The sequence below is a fragment of the Brugia malayi genome, assembly GCF_000002995.4.
Source record: "Brugia malayi strain FR3 genome assembly, contig: Bm_v4_Chr4_scaffold_001, whole genome shotgun sequence".
In the NCBI taxonomy this organism is placed as follows: domain Eukaryota; kingdom Metazoa; phylum Nematoda; class Chromadorea; order Rhabditida; family Onchocercidae; genus Brugia; species Brugia malayi.
In genome coordinates, this window is record NW_025062478.1 from 2,683,070 (window position 1) to 2,709,116 (window position 26,047).

The 26,047-nt window shown below is 28.5% G+C and overlaps 4 protein-coding genes and 1 non-coding gene across 5 annotated transcripts; 3 read left to right on the plus strand and 2 right to left on the minus strand.

Annotated features, from left to right (window-relative positions):
- Nucleotides 1–10,760: 10,760 nt before the first annotated feature.
- Nucleotides 10,761–11,255, minus strand: Bm17065 (Uncharacterized protein; the record flags this gene model as incomplete). The annotated part of the gene is made up of 2 exons (XM_001893555.2): nucleotides 10,761–10,827; nucleotides 11,104–11,255. 2 exons carry the CDS (start codon nucleotides 11,253–11,255, stop codon nucleotides 10,761–10,763), a joined length of 219 nt encoding a protein of 72 aa, XP_001893590.1.
- Nucleotides 11,256–13,143: 1,888 nt separating this feature from the next.
- Bma-alt-3.1 (unknown, identical) lies at nucleotides 13,144–13,453 on the minus strand (the record flags this gene model as incomplete). Its single annotated transcript, XM_001893556.2, has 2 exons — nucleotides 13,144–13,204; nucleotides 13,347–13,453. 2 exons carry the CDS (start codon nucleotides 13,451–13,453, stop codon nucleotides 13,144–13,146), a joined length of 168 nt encoding a protein of 55 aa, XP_001893591.1.
- Nucleotides 13,454–16,728: 3,275 nt separating this feature from the next.
- Nucleotides 16,729–17,038, plus strand: Bma-alt-3.2 (Uncharacterized protein; the record flags this gene model as incomplete). The annotated part of the gene is made up of 2 exons (XM_001893557.2): nucleotides 16,729–16,835; nucleotides 16,978–17,038. The coding sequence occupies 2 exons, from the start codon at nucleotides 16,729–16,731 to the stop codon at nucleotides 17,036–17,038; spliced, it is 168 nt and encodes a 55-aa protein (XP_001893592.1).
- Nucleotides 17,039–21,466: 4,428 nt separating this feature from the next.
- On the plus strand, nucleotides 21,467–21,796 carry Bm15565 (the record flags this gene model as incomplete). Its single annotated transcript, XR_006227952.1, has 1 exon — nucleotides 21,467–21,796. It is a non-coding gene; the product is annotated as a Eukaryotic small subunit ribosomal RNA (ribosomal RNA).
- A 3,659-nt stretch (nucleotides 21,797–25,455) lies between these two features.
- Bm10460 (Uncharacterized protein) lies at nucleotides 25,456–25,767 on the plus strand (the record flags this gene model as incomplete). Its single annotated transcript, XM_001893930.1, has 2 exons — nucleotides 25,456–25,607; nucleotides 25,698–25,767. 2 exons carry the CDS (start codon nucleotides 25,456–25,458, stop codon nucleotides 25,765–25,767), a joined length of 222 nt encoding a protein of 73 aa, XP_001893965.1.
- Nucleotides 25,768–26,047: the final 280 nt, after the last annotated feature.

Consider the following 26,047-nt stretch of genomic DNA (forward strand, 5'->3'; position numbering starts at 1 on the left):
ACAAATAATTCTCTTTTAAACTTTTCTACCTTTAAAGCAAATGATTTTCGTCTTCCATAGAAATTTGTTGAAAATTGTTCAAACACTTTGATTTTATATCTTTGTTCTTAGGCAGTAATGAAAAGTTGTATAATTACTTAGGATGAAGGATCCGTATAGAAATGCTTTCAATGTGATTTTAAAAGGTTAAGATTTGAAATATTCCTTAGTGATTTCACTCGAGATGGAAAGTATTTGTGATTATTTCTAATGGAAACATTTATGCGACCTAAAAATGTGATAAAATTAAATTGTGCAATAGATTATTAAACCAGTCGAGAAAAATTGGATGATATTTTGATATTCTTAATTAATAAGAATATACTATTCAATATTTGATCATTTTTTAATTCTTATATTTATTCCAAGATAAATTAAAGATATATTAAGACTCACAAGAAAATCAACAAAACGATTTTCTTATTAAAATGGCAAAAAACCGTATTTGAGTTAAAAATAATTAAATTGTTAACTTCATTTGATTGTACTGATTATTGACCTTCCACCATAATCTTGATAATGAAACTCCATTTTACAGATGAAATCAACAATTGCTGATAACTAACACATACAAAAATATTATCATATTTTTTAGATCGCATAATTATTTCCACTAGAAATAATCACAAATACTTTCCATTTGAGTGAAATCACTAAGGAATATTTCAAATCTTAATTAACCTTTTAAAATTACATTAAAAGCATTCCTACACGGATCCTTCATTTTTCTAAACTATTTCCCTTAGTAATCATATCACTTTTCAGTATTGCCTTAGAACAAAGATATAAAATCAAAGTATTTGAACAATTTTCAACGAATTTTTATGGAAAACTACAAATCATTTGCTTTAAAGGTAGAAAAAGTCTATTCATAAATTATAAGGTACTCTCAATTTTGATCTAAAAACATGAAATGCTTTTATCGCGAATGGGAAAATCGTTTCATCGATTCTTTTGTGAGATTTATTATCAGTTTTTAACTTTCTTTGAAGCCAATGTAAGGACAAGAAATTATCAAATATTGAATGGTATAGTTGAAAAATTAAAATGTTATTCGAATTTTCCTCAAAAAAACCATTTTTTTCTCATTGATGAAATTCCTGATCAAGGATCAAATTAAGGGTTTTTCGACACGGATCCTCCTTCAGATGCTCCCTCATGCATTTCTTCATCATTTCCCTAAGCAGTTAACTCTCTTTCCGTGTATAATCGTAGAACAAAGATATAAAATCAAACTTTGGATGGTGTCGCGAATTATAATTTCGCGAAAACTTCTAACCAATTTCATAGTATCATAAATTATCTCTCTTTTTTAAATTGTAAACAATCCTACGGTATTCACACATGTATTTTTAATCTCTTCGTTGTAAACACTTCCAATTCTTCATACAATTGCTCCGATAACACGCCCAATCCTCACTCATATAAATTCAATTCCAATAAACAAACCGATAACACGTCCAATCCTCACACATATAAATTCAATTCTAATAAACAAAACAATCATCATTGTCATCATTGTCATTATTGTGGACTACTACTCTGTTAACCAAACGCAATTCCTACGGTCTTCTTCTTTATTATAAATTTTCTCTCTTTTTTATTCCTTGGTTTATTCATACCACGTTTTCAAAAAATAAAGGTTTATTAATCTTCCTACTGTATTGCAACTATTCGAATATCAACCAGATAAACCTTTCACGACAAAAATTTATTGGTGCCACGAGCCGGGACATGTCGAGCCACATTATTGCGAGCTTTCAACCGGCAAAGGAAAGGTTAGTCAGTCTTCTTAAAGAAGCAAATCAACTGGAGATCAAACCTCCAGAGCCAAGCATGACAATAGATGAAAAAGAAGATTTTTATGTAATAAGAAAAAGAGTGTTAGAAGATAAACTTCGAAGAATCCAATTATGCGTAACTACGCTTGAATCTATCAACGATAAATGGTTCACATATACTCAACAAATCGTCACGATGAAAAGAAGAGAAGAAGAGGAAGAAAAATACAAAACAGTAACAGAAGGTGACCAAGAATATTTCAATTATTACACGAAGGAAAGGAAGCGGTAATAACACTAACAATGCACAAGGATGAAGTCGACCAAAACTTAAAACAACTCTCAAAGGAGTTGACGGACAATCAAACAAAAGAAGATGCAAAATTTACTCCTTCTTCAAATATTAATGTAAATCTCCCTCATTTATCGCTCCCTACTTTCGATGGAGACCCTAGACAATGGCGACAATTTTGGAGCAGTTTTAACGCAGCAGTCCACACACAAGCGATTCCAGGAATACAAAAATTGAATTACTTGTACTCATGTCTTAAAGGAAAGGCTCTATAAGCAATATCTGGATATGATATAGCTCCAGAGAATTATGAAGTTATCAGAAGACTGCTCAATGAGAAATATGGCGATCACTCAATAGTAACAACATTACTCTACAACGAACTCCAATCAATTAAACGAAATGAAAGAGAATGGATTGGAACAATTGAAAATATAGAACGAGTACTAAGCCAGTTAGAAGCTCTAGGAGAAAGCCTCGAACATTCAAATATTGAAATCTTGATCGAGAGCAAGTTGCCATTATGGATATTAAATAAAATATATAAACACAAGAAGAAGGACATGCCTTGGTCAATTCTCAAACTAAGAAACTTTTTAACAAGTTTAGTTAATGTGAATGAACAGATTAGAAACTGTCAACATTCACTCACTCAACTCAATATTAAATCTACAACTACCAAACCGGAACAAAAACAACGATGCAATCCCGGAGGAACTTCAGCATTGTCGTCAATAAAAGATAATCAAAATACTTCGAAAACTACAACAACGAAATGACGACCATGTGTATTCTGCAATCAAGATCATTGGGACAGCGATTGCGTGAAGTACACAACTCTCAATGCTCGGCTTAGTCGTCTCAAAGTGTTGAAGAAATGTACTATTTGTCTTAGAGACAGTCACAAAGGACAGAATTGTAATGTCAAAAAACAATGTTTTTATTGCAAAAGCTCACATAATAGTGCTTTATGTAATAAAAGGAATTCACTTTCTTTAAACAATACAATGTCTCAAAGAAATGAAGAACATGAAAGAATTGGACCTTCGAAACGAAAGGATTGTTCAACTTCTCTCTATAACTCCACATTAACAACTCGATCCAAACAGACAAAGGAAACCTTACTTTTATGTAAGGAGATAAAGGTTTTTAATCCATCACAACCTCAACTACAACAAAATACCCTTGCATTATTTGATATTGGATAGCAACTCTCCTTCATCTCCAAAAAATTATCACGTCAATTAAAGTTAACCGAAACAGAAACTCAAATTATGAGAATAGCTCCATTTGGTATGAAAGAACCGAAATCATGTCCCACTGCTCGCATACAACTAAATGTGCTAACTACCGAAAGCGAAATCATACAACTACAAGCAAATATAATTGATTATCTAACAAACGAACTGCAGGTAGTGGAGACATCAAATGAATTTCAAATTCAAAATTTGACAAATTATTGGAAAAAACCTGACGTATTGATTGGAGCTGACTATTTTTTCAAATTTATTAGTCTACGAGAAATTAGGGAATTGAAATCAGGGCATATGTTGGTTCAATCAAAAGTTGGTCCAATGACTGCTGGAAGTGGAGATATTAAGAAACTTTGCAAGAACGAATTATATCCTAAAGAAGTAGTATATTCTACAAATGCCAATATTAACTCGGAGCTAGAAAAATTTTGGAAATTAGAAACGATTGGTATTCAAAAATCACCTCAAGATGATGATGAAGCTTTAAAGCATTTCAAACGGACCATCATCAAGCAGGGTGGAAGATACCAGGTTTGTTGGCCATGGAAAGACTCCAAACAAAAATTAAGCAATAATTATGGTTTATGCTGGGACTATTGAAGAATTTGATCAACCGTCTACAACATAATTCAAATCTCCATTTATATCATCAAATACTTATGGATCAACTACATTCGGGTATAATTGAAGAAGTACCTCCAAAGGATGAGGTAGGCGTTATTCATTACTTACCACATCAAGAAGTATTAACTCCTAGAAAATCAACAACTGAATTAAGAATAGTATATGATGCCTCGGCACATCACAAAGGTTTCAAAAGCCTAAATGTATCGAGGTCCAGTAATGTTACCAGATTTAGTTGGAGTAATATTACGTTTTCGGATGATGAAAATAGTAATAACTGCTGATATCGAAAAGGCATTTTTACAACTAAAACTACAAAATGAGGAAAGAAATTGTACACGTTTTCTTTGGTCAGATGATATTAATAAAGAACTGACCAATGAAAATATAAAATGCTACCGCTTTAAGAGAGTTCCTTTTGGAGTAATATCCTTACCTTTCTTATTAGCAGCAACATTAAATTACCACCTAGAAAACCATGGTAGTGAATTGGCATGGGAGATAAGAAAGAATTTATACGTGGACAACGTTATTATATCAGCTAATGGAACAGAAGAGGCTTTGCATAAATATGAAAGAACGGAAGAAATTTTTGGTGAAGCATCAATGAACATAAGAGAATTTCTTTCAAATGACGAAAAATTTAATGAAAGAATACCTGAATGCGACCTAAGCCAAACAAACCAGGAAATTTTTCTTGGTCTTAAATGGAACCATGAACGAGATATTATCCGTGTGGCACTGAAACTATGGATAGGGAAAAGTTTAACAAAGAGGACTATCCTACAATTCATAGCTTCTCAATAAGATCCATTGGGTCTTCTCGTTCCCATAATGATCAAACTTAAATTATTCATACAACACTTATGGAAAGAAAATATTCCATGGGATCAATCTTTAAACAAACAAGACGAACAACAGTGGATAAATCTCATCAAAGAATGGCCAACAAATATAACAGAGCTGCCAAGATTTATAATGGAAACTTCACAATTAACAGAATTCCATATATTTACTGACGCTTCGAAAGTTGCCTATTCTGCAGCTATTTATGTTCTCAATCATGGATATCAAAACACATATTCGAATTCATTTTTGATTTATGCTAAATCTCGAATTGCTCCAATTAAAGGTATGTCAATTCCTAGACTTGAATTATTATCTGTACTAATTGGAGTAAGAGCAGCTCAGTTCGTATTGAAACAATTAAATCTTGAAAATAATCAAGTTACTTTGTGGACGGATTCAAAATGTGTTCTTTACTGGATACAGAATTATACAAAGCTGCTTCCCAGATTTATACAAAATCGCATCGAAGAAATAAGGAAATCTAACTTCGAATTAAATTACATACCAAGTGATCAAAATCCAGCAGATATAGCCACCAAAGGAGTATCACCACTTAAACTCCAAAATTGTAAACAATGGTGGAAAGGACCTCGATGGTTGGAACTCAAGAAATCTGAATGGCCAAAGTGCAAACTTCGCTATTCAGGAAACGATGAATTTGCAGAAGCAATTGCTTTGAATTTAACAAAGATGACTCAAACTTTTAAAAGGAATATAATTGAATTTATTGACGTATGTCGCTTCAGCAGTTGGACAAAACTAGTTCGAGTAACTGTTTGGACTTTTAGATTTATTAAACAAACCTGCAAAAAGAAATTAGTGTGGCTAGAACCATTATCCGTAAAAAAGAAATATATGACTAAAGTTGATTACGATATAGCAGAGACTATGCTGATCAGACAGGCCCAATCACGATTGCTAACGGAGGACGAAAAGGAAAAATGGAATCTATATCTAGATGAAAGTGATAACTTATGGAAATTAAGGAGCCGACTGGAAAATTCAGAATTAATGGACGAAAGCAAATATCCTACATATTTACCGGATCATAATTATACTACTGATCTTATTATTTTACACAAGCATAATGAATTATATCACGCAGGTATTGCACATACGTTATCTGAATTAAGACGAAAATATTGGATACCGAAAGAAAGAACTGCTGTAAAACGAATCATAAACCTATGCTGTTATTGCATTCGCTGGAAAGCTAAGCCATTTAAACTGCCAGCGAAGCCAAGTTTACCAGAAACACGAGTAGAACGATCCAGAACCTTCGAACAAGTCGGCCTAGATTATATGGGTCCTCTTTCAGTCAAATCTGATAATGGTCTAGTCAAAAGATGGATAGCACTTTTTACGTGCTTTACTACCAGAGCGGTGCATCTTGAAATGGCGGAGAATTTATCTGCCGAGAATTTTTCACATGTTTTAAGAAGATTTATCGCTCGACGTGGATATCCAAAATTAATATTAAGCGATAATGCAAGCCAATTTCAACTGGTATTCAAAATCATTATGGAAGAAAACGCTAACGTTTTGGCTACAAAGGGTATGATATGGAAAAATACTATACCAAGAGCACCATGGGGTGGTGGTGTATATGAAAGACTTGTAGGACTCACAAAAAGAGCATTAAGAAGAGCAATAGGAAGAAAACTTCTAAAGGAAGGAGAATTAATAACATTAATAGTTGACATAGAAGGAATCCTTAATACCCGTCCATTAACTTATGTAGGGTTTGGTTTGACGACTACAGAATCATTCGTCCAATTGATTTTATATCACCTATGGCTTCATTAGATCTACCAATAAATTATGATAGTGATCAAGATGAATATACCCCTTATACAATAAAGACTAAAGATAAATTAGTCAAGTATTGGACCACCACTCTTACCACATTAGATGTCTTTTGGAAGTTGTGGAAAGAAGAATATCTTACAAGTCTTAGAGAACGCACACAGAGAGAAATAAAATCACCGAGAATAGTAGAAAAAAGAGTACCACATGAAAATGAGATAGTATTACTAAATGAACCAGAAATACCTCGTGGTATATGGAAATTGGCAAGGATAATAAAAATTAATCGAGGATGGGATGGAAAAATAAGGAGTGCAACAATACAATTACCGAGTGAAAAAAAAATCGATCGATCAATAAATATGCTTTATCCTATGGAAATAGATGCTACTGAAGATAAAGAAGAAAGAGTGGAAGATGAACCAGAAGAACCCATTGCTCGACGAACCAGAAGTGCTAAAAAATCACAGACTACAGTCTTTGCAAAAGACAAGTCTAATCTTCTGATAAAAACTTTATCATTAATAACGATGATGGCATTAATACCAAGACAAGTATTAGCTAACAATAGCTGTAATTGGATTACTGGTGTACCCTTTAATATTCCTGAAAAATGGAATTGTGAAGAAATTATTCACAAAAATGCTACATATCACAAAGTGGATGTGTACACACGCACCCATGTAAGAATACCAGCTATAAAATGTAGCAACATTACACGGACTGTATGCACGAAAGCTTTTCTCAGAATATCGCTATCGGTAGTGTCAGACCATACGTCTACTACCGCAACTTCCTCACAATTCTGCAGATATTTAAATGTTCGAAAACAAATGAACGGAATTGGACTGATTCAATCTTCTCCTAATCAATGGATAACGAATAAGGAAATACAATATTCCTATGGATGGTTAGGAGTTAGCTGTCAATCAACCTCAAACTTCATATTAACTCAAGGAGAAATTCTCATCTACGATGGAAGAGGGTTAGTCTCTAACCTTGAAGATATAAAAGACTGTTCGACACAAATAGGTGAATGCATAACGAATACTAGCATTATCATATGGAATAGCAATGATACGACCAATCATTGTTTATATCGAAAGATCGGAAGATTCAAGGCTACAAAGTATAACAACCACTTCATCATCGATGAGATACAAGCATCGCTTATAATTGATAAAAACCCCCCTGTATTAAACACCAAAAATTGTAGATTCACCTCTCCAATTTTAATGCAGGGCGATATAGTTATTGAACTAGACATTGAAGATGACTCGAACTCTATTACAAAATTCAAACGAAGAGTAACAAATAAACTATCGATGATAGAAAAGTCTCCAGATAGAAAATACGATCCTGAAAATGTAAAACTTCAATACCTTTCTGGTTCACTAAGACAAGAATTCCTTCAACAACTCAAAGAAACACAGCAGAGAAGTTGCCAAAACAGAAATAACTTATTACTTTTGATCAAATGGCTATCAATCAGCAATCCTACCCTTGCCACGAAACTAATATTTCAAAGAAACGATGTGATAGCTAAAAGAATTAACGGGAATTTGATGGTGGCTCCTTGCAAATCAGAACAATCAGCAATCGAAAATATCGAATTCAAAGGAGATTTAATAAGTAAGTTTGAAATTGAAAGAATTAATGCAGAATTGGAAATCCTAACTCAAACCCAAAAAACAATTAATTCAATACCACATCAAATGAAGGATGAACTCTTTTGGCAAGAAATCTCTGAAGAAGGAGAAGAAATTAGCAAACAAATGGAAAAGGAATTCAATGAAATTGTTCTACCGATAGAAGAAGAATTTGAAAACATTGGAAATTGATTTTTATCTATATAATTATCGTGACAATATTAACTATTTTAGTTATTATTAAGTGGAAATTTAAATTAGTTCAACCCCTCCTTTGTAATGCTTCAAAACGAAATTCAAATCAAGCTACCATCATTACTCTCCCTACAGAATCACCACACACTCAATTTCTAACTAAAGAAGAAATCCCACCTATTAAACTCCGTACATTTAGCTATATACCTCAAAATCACTCTCTCAAAATTACATCTTAAGACAATTTCTCTCCCCCTTTGGGAGTGTCGCGAATTATAATTTCGCGAAAACTTCTAACCAATTTCATAGTATCATAAATTATCTCTCTTTTTTAAATTGTAAACAATCCTACGGTATTCACACATGTATTTTTAATCTCTTCGTTGTAAACACTTCCAATTCTTCATACAATTGCTCCGATAACACGCCCTATCCTCACTCATATAAATTCAATTCCAATAAACAAACCGATAACACGTCCAATCCTCACACATATAAATTCAATTCTAATAAACAAAACAATCATCATTGTCATCATTGTCATTATTGTGGACTACTACTCTGTTAACCAAACGCAATTCCTACGGTCTTCTTCTTTATTATAAATTTTCTCTCTTTTTTATTCCTTGGTTTATTCATACCACGTTTTCAAAAAATAAAGGTTTATTAATCTTCCTACTGTATTGCAACTATTCGAATATCAACCAGATAAACCTTTCACGATAGATGGATCTGATTCTGTCATTGATCAACTCTACTTTGTCGCATTCTTTGTTTATCAGCTATTGTTTATTTGATCAGAGGTGTTATGGAACAATAAGAATATACGATTCAAAGAATATAAACACAAAAATGCTATATGGTAGCCAACAAAGCATTTATGATATTTCCTCAATAAATTCCTTTGATTATTTCATAGACTAACAAACATTCATGGAAATTTTCAAAATAAAACAAAACTGTGAAATGGAGCTCATTAGGTTTTTAAAATGAGTGCAAGTTCTTAGTGCTTTAATTTTCATTAACACTTCAAATCTTTTACTGTGTAATGAATTCTTAATCTTATAATTAAGTAAATTTAACTTTAGCAAAGATTAAATAATCATAGATACTTTGAAATATATTACAAGTAAATGTTATGTTAATATATTTTAAAATAAAAGAACAAAAGTACCGTCAAATATGAATTGAATTATTCTTACTATTTCATTGAATAATCTTTCATGTTTTTCTAAAGGAAATTTTGAAAATATGATGAAAATTATCTTTATTTTAAGACACAAAATCATTTCTCTTGCACAATTGATTCGTGAAGAATTGAAAATGAAAATTGTACTCAATTCAAATGCCAATGCATTTGTCGGTTTTTTTTTAGAGATTAGCCAACATAGCAATTATTCGTTTATACATACCTCTCCGACTGATTCCGCCAATGATTATAGCTTATCTCAAAAGCTAAGCTATGTATATCTAAGTTCATATTAACTTATAAAAACTGAAATAACGAATGGCTCAATTCTAATAACCATAACACTTTGTATTGATTATTCTACGAGAATAACTATGGCAAATTCAGAGCTAATAGAAATATCAAAGCAATGACTTTTGGACGAGCGCACCTGTCACATTAAAGTAATCGATCCGTTAATTGGTGACATTGAATATTGTGTCGTGGACAGATCCGTCAACCTGATTTATTAACATTGGGTGGTATTTGTGGATCTATTATGGTTGTGACCGTTAACGGAGGATATGGGTTTGATTCCGGAAAAAGAGACTAGGAAAGACTATCACATCGAAGGAGGAAAGCGCAAATTACCCATGAGAGGGCCAAGGTGTATAGCATTTTACTGATTATTGAATATCTATTTTTCTTGACTGGAATGTAAATGATTGCTTGCAGGGAAAAACGAAGTTTGTGAAATTTGGACGGAATTTTATTGAGTGATATCAAAAAGTAAAATCAGTTTTTTATTTTCATTTCAAAGGAAATGCATTAATAGCTCAGAAAAAGTTAAACCGATGAAATTAGCGCCAAGAAGTGATTGTGTTAATATTCGATATACGATCATTTGAATATGATATCAAATCTTTGAGAAATATTATTCTAATAAGCCAAATTATATCGATGATTGAAAAGTTGCCATACATTTTTTCATTGTGTAATCGTTTGAAAAATTCAATTTTGTTAGTTAGAAATGTAAAACTTAAATTGCTCCATAAATAATCACTCAATATTATTAAATTACGCACTGTAAAATATGAATCACTTCTATCCCGTAAGTGTAAGTCCAAATGAACCATGCGGTGTACCAATTCTACCACCCAACGGCGCTGACCTTAAAATAGTTAGAAAATTTAACACTTTGTACTGACTTACTTTATCTATTTAAAATATTAATTTAATTCTGTTATAATTTAAAGAATGGATTCAGTGCTTTGAATATTTGTCTTAGAAATATTATAGGGTTTATGTGAATTTATTATATTTTAATTTTTTTTTAAAATATATACTCACATTTATGTGTCGCATAGTTGTGAAGTTTATACTGTGACAATTATTTTTCATATTTAAAATTTACTTATTTTCAAAAAAGAAAAAATGAATAATTTACCATCCACTACCGTAAGGTCCGTATCCATTGTGTAGTCCGTAGGAACCGCGTCTACCGTAATAACCAGCACCATAATTTGGATATCCCCATTCATAGGATTCTATGCATTCAAATGCTAGCAAGATAACCAATAAAATTAACATATTTTTCATACTTTCCATTAAAATCCAATATCGACCTGAAAAATGAGAATACCAAAATGTAAAACAAAAAAGTTAAATTAATAAAAAATATTACGCTGAATAAACAATCAGTTATAATTTTTGAAATATTTAAAGCAATAAAACAATAAGCGATTAAGGGAATAATTCTTGAAGAAAATTTCATCCTTTTTTGAATATGCAATTATAAATTTGAATTTAATTTTTAAGAAAATCATAAATAAAGTGAACCAAATAAATTTAAGAAAAGGGCATGTGTTAGTGATGCAATAAATAAACAAATAATAAAAACAAAGGTTGACATTACATGAAGTTTTATAAATTGCAGGATGTGGTACTAAATGTTTTTTTCTGTTTTTTTTTAACTTTTTTTTCATCGAATGTCTTTCAGTTTTCAAGAAGATGGAGAATTCATTAATGTTATTAAAAAAAATTCACACCAAAACACCAAATTTAAAAATATAACAAAAAAGGATTATTTGTATAATTAATTTTATAAATGAATGTTAAAATGTATTGTAACACAAAGAAAATAACTTTCTATAAAATTTATTCAATATATTAAGACAATTCATGAACGAGATATTGTTAGAAAATTTTGAAAATTTTATCATCACATTTATAATTTTTGAAAAAAAAAAGCAAGACTGAATTCCAGAATGCAATGATTATTTGTGGTTGTTAAGTTTTTTAAAAAAAAAAAAAAAAGTTTTTCAGTGATCACTGTCTGTATTATTATTTATTAATTACTTTCTAATTTTCAATAAAGAAAGCAATCATTTCGAATACAGTTATTATTCATTTTTGTTTATTTGTAGGAAATTAACCATTGCAGAGGAAAAAAACAAAGTTTGAACTGTTACTCTTTCCCTGAAACGTAAAAATGACGTACAGCTGCGGACTACGTTGACACATTTAACTAGAATTTCTAACTAAACAAGATATGAGTTTGGGAAGGATGACACCTATGTAAGATAATAAATGAAAGGTGATGACAGCAAAACTGCTGTGACATTTGATTCCAACACATTTTAAAATGGAATTGTCGTATGCAGCAGAAGCGGTTTAGTTTTATTGATATTAATTTAAGTTAGCTTAATAGCATAATAATAATTGCTTCATTCAAATATTATATTGTCATCTTATAAAATAGTATTTTGTTTATTTGTTCGAATATTTTTGATAGGTTAAGATTTTTATTTTTTAATTTTTTTTTGCTACTAAGCTAACAAAATTTAGTTGTCTAAATATTTCCTTCAGAAAAAAAAAAGTTTTTTATCTATCTCCTACTTTGCTCCATTTATTAATATTAATATCTCTCCTATTTGGACAGAATTCAACGAGTAAAATTAATACGACTGAAATTAGCACTAGGAAATGTAAAAATGCATAACATTTTCTTTAATGAGCAATCATTATAGAATATTTAATGGTTTTATCCTAAGGTATTGAAAATATAAGAGAATTTTTTAAAATATTAGTGTATTTTAAAAGGAAACGAATGTTGGATAAAATACGGCGGAAATTAATATGCGCAAAAGGACAATCATTTGTTCGTTAAAAGTGTAGTCAGTCTTTAATGTATAATTTCTCATTTGGAACACCTATGAATATTATTTTTGTGAAATTTGTTGCGCTTAATTGCGCATTTTCCTGTACGTAAATTTGATTGAATAATCGATAGTTTAATATTCAAATATAAAAATAATTAATCGATACTTATTAAGCAATCGACATATTTGCATTTGATATCATTAAATCTTCCAAATACAATGATATTCTGATAAACGTATGACCTTTTCAACACTTAAAAATAAACAAAATAGAATTGAAATGAATACGAAAATATTTTATCAATGTTTTCAAGTAAAAATATTAATTATTTCTTCTTGCCCAGTACAGCACCAGCGATCGCTGACCCTGGATTAAACGCTGGGAAACTGAAAATAATTGTGATAAGCTTTTGATTGAATCATTTTTACATTAGCATCTATCTCTCAAATTATCATTGCAAAATGTGAAATATTCTAAATTACTAGTTGAAAAATAAATCTTTACAAATTAATAAAAAATATAACTTACTCTCCAAAATCTTGTGATTGTCCACCATAATATGAGTATCCCCAACCAAACGACTCTACATTTACGATTATTAATAAGACAATCAATAATATCAATATGTTCCTCATTTTTCCAAATTAAAATCTGATAATTACCTTAAAAAATATTGGTATCGAAGCACGAAAGTGAACATTTATGATTTTGAAAAAAGTTGCGCTGAATAAAGCGTTTTGTGAGATATTTTGAGTAACCAATTTTAATTAAGTGAGTTATATATATAATTAATGCTTCTTTTTTAAGTAATAATATCACTACTTACTCTTTATAACTTCTTAGTAAGCACTTCCATGTCTGATAAAAAGGAATTTGATATAAATGCAAGTCTACTAAAAAAAACTTTATAAGTACCTTGCTCAACACAGTTAGATATTTTATTAAACTTAGTAAAAGTCTAAAGTTTATTTTAATATTTTCTTCCCATTATCCAATAGCTTTGTGTTTTTAGTAAATTCTAACAATAATAACAAAATTAAATTAAATCGATGATGATAATAAAAGAAAGTAAAATAAAAAAAAAAAAAAAAAGATTTTAACAGCTGAATCTGATATAATAAATGAATATAAAATAGTAAAAAGACAGTCGATGACATTATGTGAAGTTTTATAAAGAGCGCAATGCGACGCTAACTGCGTGTTTCCGCCTCTTTCTCGTTTTTTCTCTTTCCAAATGATTGTTTTTGAGTTTTTAGTAAATCACAGAATTATTTAGTGCCATAAAAATTATTTAACTAAAAAGAAAATAGGAAAAAAAAAAATTTTTTTTTCAGTTGACGAAAGAAGAGAAAGAAATTTTTCAGTAAATATTACTACTCTTTAACATGAAAAATTAGTATGTTTTCCATGAGAAAAATAATTTATTTTGAAAAAAAAAAAAAAAAAAACATTTGTTAAATGCAGTGTTTATAGGAATTACGCGCATATTTTAACTTTTTAAATCAACAATTAAATTGGCTTTTGTGTCATATAAAAACTTTTCATTTCATTTCATTCTTTAAAATCACTTATAAATTTGTCTCGGATGTATATATGTGGAGAGGAAGAAAGAAAGGTAAACAATACAATAAGAAAAAAAAAGCGCAAAAGGTTTTTAAACATAGATAAGCGTTCAGTAATGTTCACAAAATTGGGAACATACATGAAATCTTTATTGTTTCTACAAAATTATTAGAAAAATATGAAAATACTTAAAAAAAAAAAAAAAACAGAAATAACTTTCCGTTTTATGTGAAATAAATTTTTTTGTATTTATTCAATTAATGAAAGAAAAAAAAAATACGAGGAAAATTGAAGTGAAAAAATTACAAATTCTTACAACTGTATATGCCACATATTGCTAAATTGAAGCAAAAAGAAAAAAAAAAAGCATTATCTATCAAATCCGCTTATATTGGCTCAATTTTTGCAAAAAAATATCGTGAAATGTGAAGAAAAATTAGTAAAAGAATGATTTTAAAAATCAGACAAAGCATATTCCATTGATTAAATTGAATAAAAAACGAAATTTTTTTGCAAAATAAACTTTTGTTAGTGGAATGTTTATCATTAATTCGAAATTAGCAAAAAGTGATAATACAATAAGTAGTATTTCCTTAAAACAGTTCTATATTATCGGTATTAATAAAAAGAAATTCCATCACATTGTTAATATATCAGCAAGAAGACAAGGTTTCCAACAAAAAGTCTTAAAATAATTCTTCTGTTCAGAAAAAAAAAATTGACATGTTTTATTTCTCGTTTTATGCTATAGGTTGCTGTAAAAGTTTGGAAATTTTTACTATAATCATTCAAAACAAAACAAAATTTCTTGTTTGACATTGAAAACAGAAAGAACTCTATGGCGATTTGTTTAATAAATCATCTAAAAACTTTTTTTAAATACTTTTTATTCATGTCCTAATAAATTCTGATAATAAATCTTATTATTTTATGCTGAAATGAGTTTAAGTGATTGCTCTAAATGACATTTCACTTCACTACTCGAATCATTCTATTAAGTCTATTTGAAATCAAAAACAAAGCATTTTAATGATTAGAGACGATAGGATATGATAAAGAATTATTTTGTCATTTAGAAGTTTACGGAAGAATATTTGCTATATATTAAAGCCAACACAATACAGTACTTCCATGACAATACAGTACCTCGTTAACGATACAGTACTTTCCCAGAATACTGTAGGAGAGAAATGAGAAAATGCAAATCTCTCTTCATGGACAATGCTTTCAATGTGTTTTTTGTGTTACTTAAATTTTGTACGATAGAGTGAATAATTTTTGTTATTTTACTGCTCCGTCCGTCCTATGAATAAACTGAAAATCTTGTTTACATCACATAAAGTAACATTATTCAAATATTAAGAAGTGAGGCTACTTCTCTTGTTTATTCTTTCATCAGTTTATACAAAAGTAAACTGAAATATCATATGAAGAGTACCACAATTTCAATTATGTAAGACGTAAGATTATTAATGAGCTTGATTTCAGGTTTCGGAACGAAGTAAAAATGTAAAAGATTAACATGAAAAGGATTCGTTGTTTGCATTCCTTCTAAATTCGTTTCCAGTTCGTTATACACGTGAGTTTTATTATTATAGACAGTATTACCAATACTTTTACGTCATTTTTTACACTTTATATGGTGAGGTGAGCATGTACAAGAAATGAGGAATAGTTTTGATCTGTTTTTTTCCATTTTCAATTAGATGAGAGAATCGGTCAAAAATCAATTTCATAAAAATAAACTGAAATGTGTAAAGTGCAACAGTTATATTCGGAATAGTCACCTTTTTCATTCCAAATTAGAAGACAGTGAATGTTTGCTAAGCGTAAATGAATATCTAAGAGAAGTATAATGCGACACTTTCTAAATTTCAAATAAATTTAAATTGTTTAAACTGTCCAGATCATCTTGTATATTGAATATTTTGCACAAATTTATTGATGATACAAATGTTTAAACAGGTACATTTGTATCATCTGATAGGAATTCAAATCCTCTGTTTATTGAGGTAAAACAAATTCTTTTTTAAATTGATGTGACAAACAAATTTTAAAAGTTAATTTGGTAAGGAATTATTTAAATCATTCAAAAGTCAAAAATAATCAGTGCAGAGGAAGAGACTGAAAAACAGCGTTACTTACATACGTAATTTATAAAACTTCGTGTTACTTCGACTTTCATTCTCTTATTTTATAAATGTTGTATAAGATTCTAATATTTGAATTCTATAATCTAATTCATATGCTTTATTCAGCGCAACTTTTTTTCAAAATCATAAATGTTCACTTTCGTGCTTCGATACCAATATTTTTTAAGGTAATTATCAGATTTTAATTTGGAAAAATGAGGAACATATTGATATTATTGATTGTCTTATTAATAATCGTAAATGTAGAGTCGTTTGGTTGGGGATACTCATATTACGGTGGACAATCACAAGATTTTGGAGAGTAAGTTATATTTTTTATTAATTTGTAAAGATTTATTTTTCAACTAGTAATTTAGAATATTTCACATTTTGCAATGATAATTTGAGAGATAGATGCTAATGTAAAAATGATTCAATCAAAAGCTTATCACAATTATTTTCAGTTTCCCAGCGTTTAATCCAGGGTCAGCGATCGCTGGTGCTGTACTGGGCAAGAAGAAATAATTAATATTTTTACTTGAAAACATTGATAAAATATTTTCGTATTCATTTCAATTCTATTTTGTTTATTTTTAAGTGTTGAAAAGGTCATACGTTTATCAGAATATCATTGTATTTGGAAGATTTAATGATATCAAATGCAAATATGTCGATTGCTTAATAAGTATCGATTAATTATTTTTATATTTGAATATTAAACTATCGATTATTCAATCAAATTTACGTACAGGAAAATGCGCAATTAAACGCAACAAATTTCACAAAAATAATATTCATAGGTGTTCCAAATGAGAAATTATACATTAAAGACTGACTACACTTTTAGCGAACAAATGATTGTCCTTTTGCGCATATTAATTTCCGCCATATTTTTTTCAACATAGTAATAATTCTCTAATATTTTTTACAAATTATTTAATAAACAGTTAATTAAAAACAAACAAACTATTTAATAGTGATTGTTTACCAAGGAAACAAAAAATATCTATCTATCAAAAAATTGGAGGGATTTTATTGAGGGAAATTTTCTTAGTTGCGAATTTGAAAGTTTGTACAGGCAAATGTATAGTATCAGGGAATCCGTTTTAACGGATTTTATTCTTTGAAAACTATTCTACACGAAATATTAATCATTATTTACAATATACTGATAATTCTGTAGCGGTATTATCTATGAGTATGAGATAAAACAGAAGGAATAAACATATGTGAATGAAAAAATTACGAATGAAAAAATTTAAATAAATGCATGATTTAAAAAAAATGGAATGATTTCTCCAGGTGATAACAATCTTTTTTATATTGAAATGATTTGAAATATTTGATATCCTTTGTGAATTAATTCTATTGGAATAAAAGCTGTGAACACTGGAGCTATTTTACATTTTACAGCAATTTAGCCGTTGAATAAATAAAAGTATAAATTTAAAATGGCAAAATTTACATCTGAATGAATTTACAAGTTGTTCAAGACATCATTGATTTAGTTGGTGTGTTTTGGATATATAAAGTTTATATTGCATGAATTTACATGTGAATGGATAAAGTATTTCATGATAGAAGAAATTTTTAATGCCCAAATATTTTGATTGTTCAGATGCAAAAAATTTTATAAAATTATTTTTATTTTTTCCAACACTTTTCTTACATTTTCTAATATTACTTTCAATTACATAGATTTTACTCATTGCATTTTATCTGAATAGAAAAGATATTATTAAAAACTTTTGAAATTCTAAATGTTTTGCAAGAAGAATAAATAAAACAACTTTTTTTTCCTGAAGGAGAGGAATATTTAAAAAAATAAATGCTATCAAAAATATTCCAACAAATAAACAAAACATTATTTTATAAGATGACAATATAATATTTGAATGAAGCAATTATTATTATGCTATTAAGCTAACTTAAATTAATATCAATAAAACTAAACTGCTTCTGCTGCATACGACAATTGCATTTTAAAAAGTGTTGGAGTCAAATGTCACAGCAGTTTTGCTGTCATCACTCTTCATTTATTATCTTACATCAAAAATTTAAAATGTAAAAAGATTTGACTTTTCGTTTGATTAGTTTTATTTTATTCTCTATTTATCACCATTTAATCAATTGATTCTCTGCAACCACCTGTTTACTAGGTTTTCCCAAAGTTCGTTCAGTTATGAAATTTTAATTAAGTTTGCTTACCACAGTTTCGAAGAAAATAAAAAAAGAGGCAATTTAAATTTGTTTTTTCCAATTTTTTATTAGATATCCTGCAAAGACATTGGTCATTATAAAATTTGATAGGAATAAACAAGAATAAATATAAAAATCTAATAATTATATTACTTTTGAACGATCATCATTCATCTACTTCCAATATTTGCTTCTTTTTAAATGTTGATTGGATAGTGAAACAATGTGAGAATCTTTGAATGAAAAATAAAGTCATCAATTTATTGTGAGATTTTCTAATTTTATTTTCATTACAATTATATCATAAAAATTGCTGATTTCTATTAAAATAAACAAAGATCACTTTTTTTCTATTTCAGATTTCATATAACAGATTGTTTGGAAATAACTTACAGATAGTAACTGTATGACAAAAAATACTGCTAATTAGTAGTGGATCAAACTTCCATAAGTGATTTGTAATTTTGTAACGAATAAAATTTTTAAGTAATAATAGAATGCTATAACAATAATTTGTCATGGAAGAAGCTTATAATATCTCAAGTCATTTTTTTTCGAAAATTTTTTTCTTAAAAAAAAAAAAAAAAATTAAAGGTAGAATTTATGTTAAGTGCCTCATTCACAGTACTTTAAAAAACAATAACTCACATTTTAAACCACTTAAATATCTTTTTAATGTATTTTTTTATAATGTGGAATCATTTCTTAGTTATTTATATTACATTAATTTCAAAAATGGTTCAGAAAGCATTAGCCTAACGTACGGTGAATATTTTATTTAAAACTATCTTACAACTACTTCAATAAATTTTTTCATGGAAATGAAAGTTTTTCAGTTTCGAAATTACCAACATTCATTGTTTTAAAAATTTCAGTGAAAAAAAAAAAGGCAAACATTTTGAAAATAGTCAAAATTTATGTAAAATTTTTGATAAATGAAAATGGAAGTATGCTTTATAACATTAAATTCTGCTTTTGTCGGCTTTCTTTTCATTTTTTTTTTTCTTTTTGCATAAAATACGCAAAATGTGTTTAACGGAATGATATTGTGTTATTTATATTTGAGCTATTATTTTCATTCAAAGCATATTTTTATAATAACACTAAAGCATAATGCATAATACAATTGGATTCCCTAGTGAAAATATAAATGCTTGATAATTTCTCATTTATTGAGATAGTATTTCTTTTCTCTCTTTTTTTTTTTAAAAAAAAAAAGCAGAAAACTTTTTTCATGTTTTCATTTTCTTTTTTTATATTTTTTTTTCTTTTAAACTACTACAAATACTTATAGTAGCTTAGAATTCTCGAATTTATTATAATTCAAAAACTTTTGCTAAAGAGGAGAAGAACGAGAGTATGTTAAGTATAGTTAATATATTATATAACACAAATTTATCAAACAGAACATAATATCATTTTGATTTTATTATTGCATAAGTATTTATTATTAAAAGTGTTAAGTATAACTACTTAAATTAACGGTTGAGAAATTGATCCAAAAGCGCAGAAAAATTTTAAAAATGTCAAATCCATGCTTTGATATTTACAAATAGAACATTAATTTCTTTCTGCATTCGTTATTTCATTATACTTTATTTTATAATTAAAAATATTTTCAAAATTGCTTAATTTGTAGTATTGCAAAATTGCGCAGTACAATTTTGAAGAAATAAAACAGTGAATAATTCAATGTAATACTTTTTTAATCATTCAATCTTTTCTTTTCGCACCTTAATATCAATGTTTTTTTTTTTTTTTTCTTTTCAAGGTGATTTAATTGAAAATATGAAAAACAGCTTACTGATGCTACTGATTATTTTACTAGCAAATACAAATGTCGAATCATATAGTTGGGGATATCCGTATTACGGTAGTGGATATTACGGTGGACATAGACCGTTCAATGGTGATCAATGGTATGTTTTTATTCTAAGAAATTTACAAAATTTAAGCCACAAAAAAAATGGCTGTGGTTTTTTTTTTTTAACTTAATTAAAAAATAATTTTCTTTGCTTCTTTTTTTGGATTATAAAAACTTTTCTTTATTTTGTATTAAATTTCTTTAAATGGGTACAAAAAAATATTCTGAAAAGGAAGTAAATTCAGTGAGAACAAGAAAATTATACCAAAGATGAGTGTATATAATGGAAGAAATTAAATGAAAATTTGATTAAGTCTGTATAAAAATAAATTTATGCATAAAAAACAATTTTCTACTTAATTGTGTTTTGTTTTTGGGTCTCCATTTTATGGTGATGAGATGCACGGTACAAATTTCGATGGAATTGGAGTAGCATTATCGGTCAAGAAGAAATAACTGATGTTGGTTTTTACTTCATTTAAGATAATTTTATGCTACTAAGTAAGAATTTGTATAGTGCTTTAGATTTCCTATGCCTAAAAAATTGAATTGTTTAAAAAATCGCACAACAAAAAATTATACTGCATTTCTTAATGATCTGGTTATGACTTAATGATATTCAAATGATCGTATATCGAATATTAACACATTCACTTCTTGGCGCTAATTTCATCGGTTCAACTTTTTCTGAACTATTAATGCATTTTCTTTTGAATGAAAATAAAAAACTGATTTTACTTTTTGATATCACTCAATAAAATTCCGTCCAAATTTCACAAACTTCGTTTGTCCCCGCAAGCAATTATTTACATTCTAATCAAGAAAAATAGATATTCAATAATCAGTAAAATGCTATACACCTTGGCCCTCTCATGGGTAATTTGCGCTTTCCTCCTTCGATGTGATAGTCTTTCTTGTCTCTTTTTCCGGAATCAAACCCATATCCTCCGTTAACGGTCACAACCATAATAGATCCACAAATACCACCCAATGTTAATAAATCAGGTTGACGGATCTGTCCACGACACAATATTCAATGTCACCAATTAACGGATCGATTACTTTAATGTGACAGGTGCGCTCGTCCAAAAGTCATTGCTTTGATATTTCTATTAGCTCTGAATTTGCCATAGTTATTCTCGTAGAATAATCAGTACAAAGTGTTATGGTTATTAGAATTGAGCCATTCGTTATTTCAGTTTTTATAAGTTAATTTGAACTTGGATATACATAGCTTAGCTTTTGAGATAAGCTATAATCATTGGCGGAATCAGTCGGAGAGGTATGTATAAACGAATAATTGCTGTGTTGGCTAATCTCTGAAAAGCTTACCGACAAATGCGCTACATTTGAATTGAGTGCAATTTTCATTCTCAATTCTTCACGAATCAATTGTGCAACAGAAATGATTTTGTGTCTTAAAATAAAGATAATTTTCATCATCTTTTCAAAATTTCCTTTAGAAAAACATGAAAGATTATTCAATGAAATAGTAAGAATAATTCAATTCATATTTGACAGTTCTTTTGTTCTTTTATTTTAAAATATATTAACATAACATTTACTTGTAATATATTTCAAAGTATCTATGATTATTTAATCTTTGCTAAAGTTAAATTTACTTAATTATAAGATTAAGAATTCATTACAAAGTAAAAGATTTGAAGTGTTAATGAAAATCAAAGCACTAAGAACTTGCACTCATTTTAAAAACCTAATGAGCTCCATTTCACAGTTTTGTTTTATTTTGAAAATTTCCATGAATGTTTGTTAGTCTATGAAATAATCAAAGGAATTTATTGAGGAAATATCATAAATGCTTTGTTGGCTACCATATAGCATTTTTGTGTTTATATTCTTTGAATCGTATATTCTTATTGTTCCATAACTCCTCTGATCAAATAAACAATAGCTGATAAACAAAGAATGCGACAAAGTAGAGTTGATCAATGACAGAATCAGATCCATCCAAAGTTTGATTTTATATCTTTGTTCTACGATTATACACGGAAAGAGAGTTAACTGCTTAGGGAAATGATGAAATTCCATGAGGCAAAATCTGAAAAAGATTCTGTGTCGATAAATCCCCGAATTTGATCCCTGATCAAGAATTTCTTCAATGAGAAATCAATTAATTGATCAATGAGAAGAAAATGGTTTGTTTTAGAAAAAATCGACAAATATTTTAATTTTTTATCTGATATCAACTAATTAATAAGGTTATACCATTCAATATTTGATAATTTCTTATCCTTAAATTTGCTTCAAAGAAAGTTAAAAACTGATAATAAATCTCACAAAACAATCAATGAAACGATTTTCTCATTCGCACAATATATTTTATGGTTGTGTGATATTTTTTTTTCAAATGTGACCACATACTTTCAGTTGCAAATCGTTTACCTCATGTCATTCTCAATACAAATTAATTTCATACTTGGATTTTTGACATTCCTTAAGGTAATATAACTGTTATTGCAAGTTGATTGGTGATAAAATATTCTAAAAAAAGAAAAAAACTACTCATTCCTAAAGAAATAATGTCTAAAAAGAAGAAAAATTCTAAAAAGAAAATCTGAAATCATTTCCACCAGCAAACAATTTTATAATAATATAATATACCGCCTTTTCTACGTACGTGAATTGCTGTAGAAGGGCGATCGGGATCAGTTTAATAAGTCTCGACATCTCTTCTTCAGCGTCTCCAAAAGTCCACTGTCATCATTTCCCTCCACAGACAAATAATTCTCTTTTAATGTTTTATCTTATGGCAAAGAAATAAAATCAAATATTGAATGGATTTGATTCTTCGACTGATCAATTTTGCTTTATTCTTTGGTTATTATTTGAAGTTCGAATTGTGAAGCAGAAAAGAGATCAATTTCTTTTACAATACTGTTACAATGAATAAATCACTAAGATAAAAGCATTTCACGTTTTCACGTCAAAATTGAGAGTACCTTACAATTGATAAATAAACTTTTCTACCTTTAAAGCAAATGATTTTCGTCTTCCATAGAAATTTGTTTAAAATTGTTCAAACACTTTGATTTTATATCTTTGTCTAAGGCAATAATGAAAAGTTGTATAATTACTTAGGATGAAGGATCCGTATAGAAATGCTTTCAATGTGATTTTAAAAGGTTAAGATTTGAAATATTTCTTAGTGATTTCACTCGGGATGGAAAGTATTTGTGATTATTTCTAATGGAAACATTTATGCGACCTAAAAATATGATAAAATTAAATATCCATAAAATCATATTATCTCCTACATTCATCAATTCAAGATGAAAGATTGCTTGGAACAAATTAATATCTCAACGTTTGCTTCAGAAAACTTTAAAGAATTTTAGAAAAATTAGTCTGTCACCTAAATTATGTGTCAAACAATATATAATTTTTATTATTTTGCTGTTCCTTCCTGTAAATAAACTGATAATCTTGTTTACTTGACATGAAATGACATTGTTTAAGTATTAATACTTGTCGTATTTGTTCTTTCATTAATTTTATACAAAACTAAACTGAAATGCCATATGAATAGAATACTGTAATTTCAGTAATGTAACACTTATAATTATCGATAAAATTTATGGATTGTAAGTTTCAGAATAAAGTGAAAATAAAAAGATTTATTAATATTGCAAGAGTGAATTCTTTGTTTTCATTCCTTCTAAATTCTTATCCATTTCATTGTATACGTGAACTTCTATTAATATAGACGTTATTACGTATCCAACGTTTCTACGTCATTTTACACATTATATGATAAGTGAGCATGTACTGGTAATAACGAATAGTTTAGATATGTTTTTTTCTATTTTCAAATTAAATGAGAGATTCGGTCAAAAATCATTTTCATACAAATAAACAGAAATGCGCAAAGTGCAATAACTGTATTCGGAATGGCGACGTCTTTCGTTTCAAAGATAATGAATACTGAACAATCATTGCATTCTAAAATTCTGTCTTATCGGAAAAATTATAAGTATTATGAAAAATTATCCAAAATTCGGAAAAATTTCCGGAAATCTTCTTCTTTGAGGAATTTCAGAAAATCTAGCGCTAATATGCTAATTTAATTATTATATATACTGAATGACATTTTACACAAAATTATTTTGTTATTGCAATATGAGCAAGTGTTCCATTCTGAACTGGAATTCGTAATAGGAACTTAAAGTGTGAAAATTTCTCGTTTATTTGAGAAATTGTATTTACTAAAATAAATTTTCTTTTTCTGATCAATTTTAAATTTGGGTGTAAATTTTTGTAGTGCTAGAGAACTCTCTAATTTAGTAAAAACTTGAAAAACATTTAATGAAGGCGTGAAAGAGGCGGAAACTTACAGTAGCATTCATATTGCGCAGTTTATAAAACTTCGCATAACATAAACTGTTTTTTATTTTTCAACATTCATTGTTGGATGGAGCTGTTCAAATTTTATTTTCTATTTAATTTGCAATAATAATTTTGCTATAACCTTAATTTGATTTTATTAGCAAAAAATTTATCTTAATGTCTCAAATTTGCTAAAATACCGAATTCTATCTAGCAAATGCATTTATATTAGCACGAAATACTTTTTTCCGAATACTTTTCATTTATATTTGATCCTTTTTTTGTTAGAAAGGAATTATTCTGGAATTTATAATTTTCTGGAAAGTATGAATGATTTGATCTGCATTTTTATTACTACAAAAAGACGACGAATTTTTATAATACTTTCAGTTAGTTACATATTATTTCAAATACTTAAAATCTTCAATTGAAACTTTATTCAGCGTAATCTTTTTAATAATTCAAGCGTTTCCTTCCTCTTTCATATTCGTATTTTTCAGAACAAAAATATCATTCAGGTGAATAATAGATTTTAATGGAAGGCACAAAAAGTATTTTGGTGTTACTGGTTATCCTATTGTTATTTGAATATGTGGAATCTTATGGTTGGGGATACCCAGGTGGATATTACGGTGGTTACAGGCCTTACGGTGGATACGGGCCTTACGGTGGATATAGACCCGGATGGTAAATTACAGTTTTGTAAATTTGTGAAATTTGAATATGGGAAATGACATTTTGAGTTGATATTTTATGTTTAATTGTTTTAATTTTCAGGGGTTATGGTGGTGGAATGTTTGGTCGAGGATTTGGTGGACTTGGCTCGCTGCTTGGCAAGAAAAAATAACTGATTTTTTGTTTTTTTTTTTTTTTTATTGTCAGGTATTAAATCTGAAAGAACTAATATCAAATTCAAATGTTAGTACAACTAGTATTAATAAACTAATATTTATCATTGAACTACGACTTATTTTAATGTATATATGTATTTCAGAGCATTCTATGATTTTTGCTAAGATTAAATTTATTTGATCATAAGAATAAAAGTTGTAGAAACAGTTATTACATAAGATAAGCCTAGTGGAAGATTGGAATTGTTCGTGAAAATCAAAGTACTAAGAAGTAAC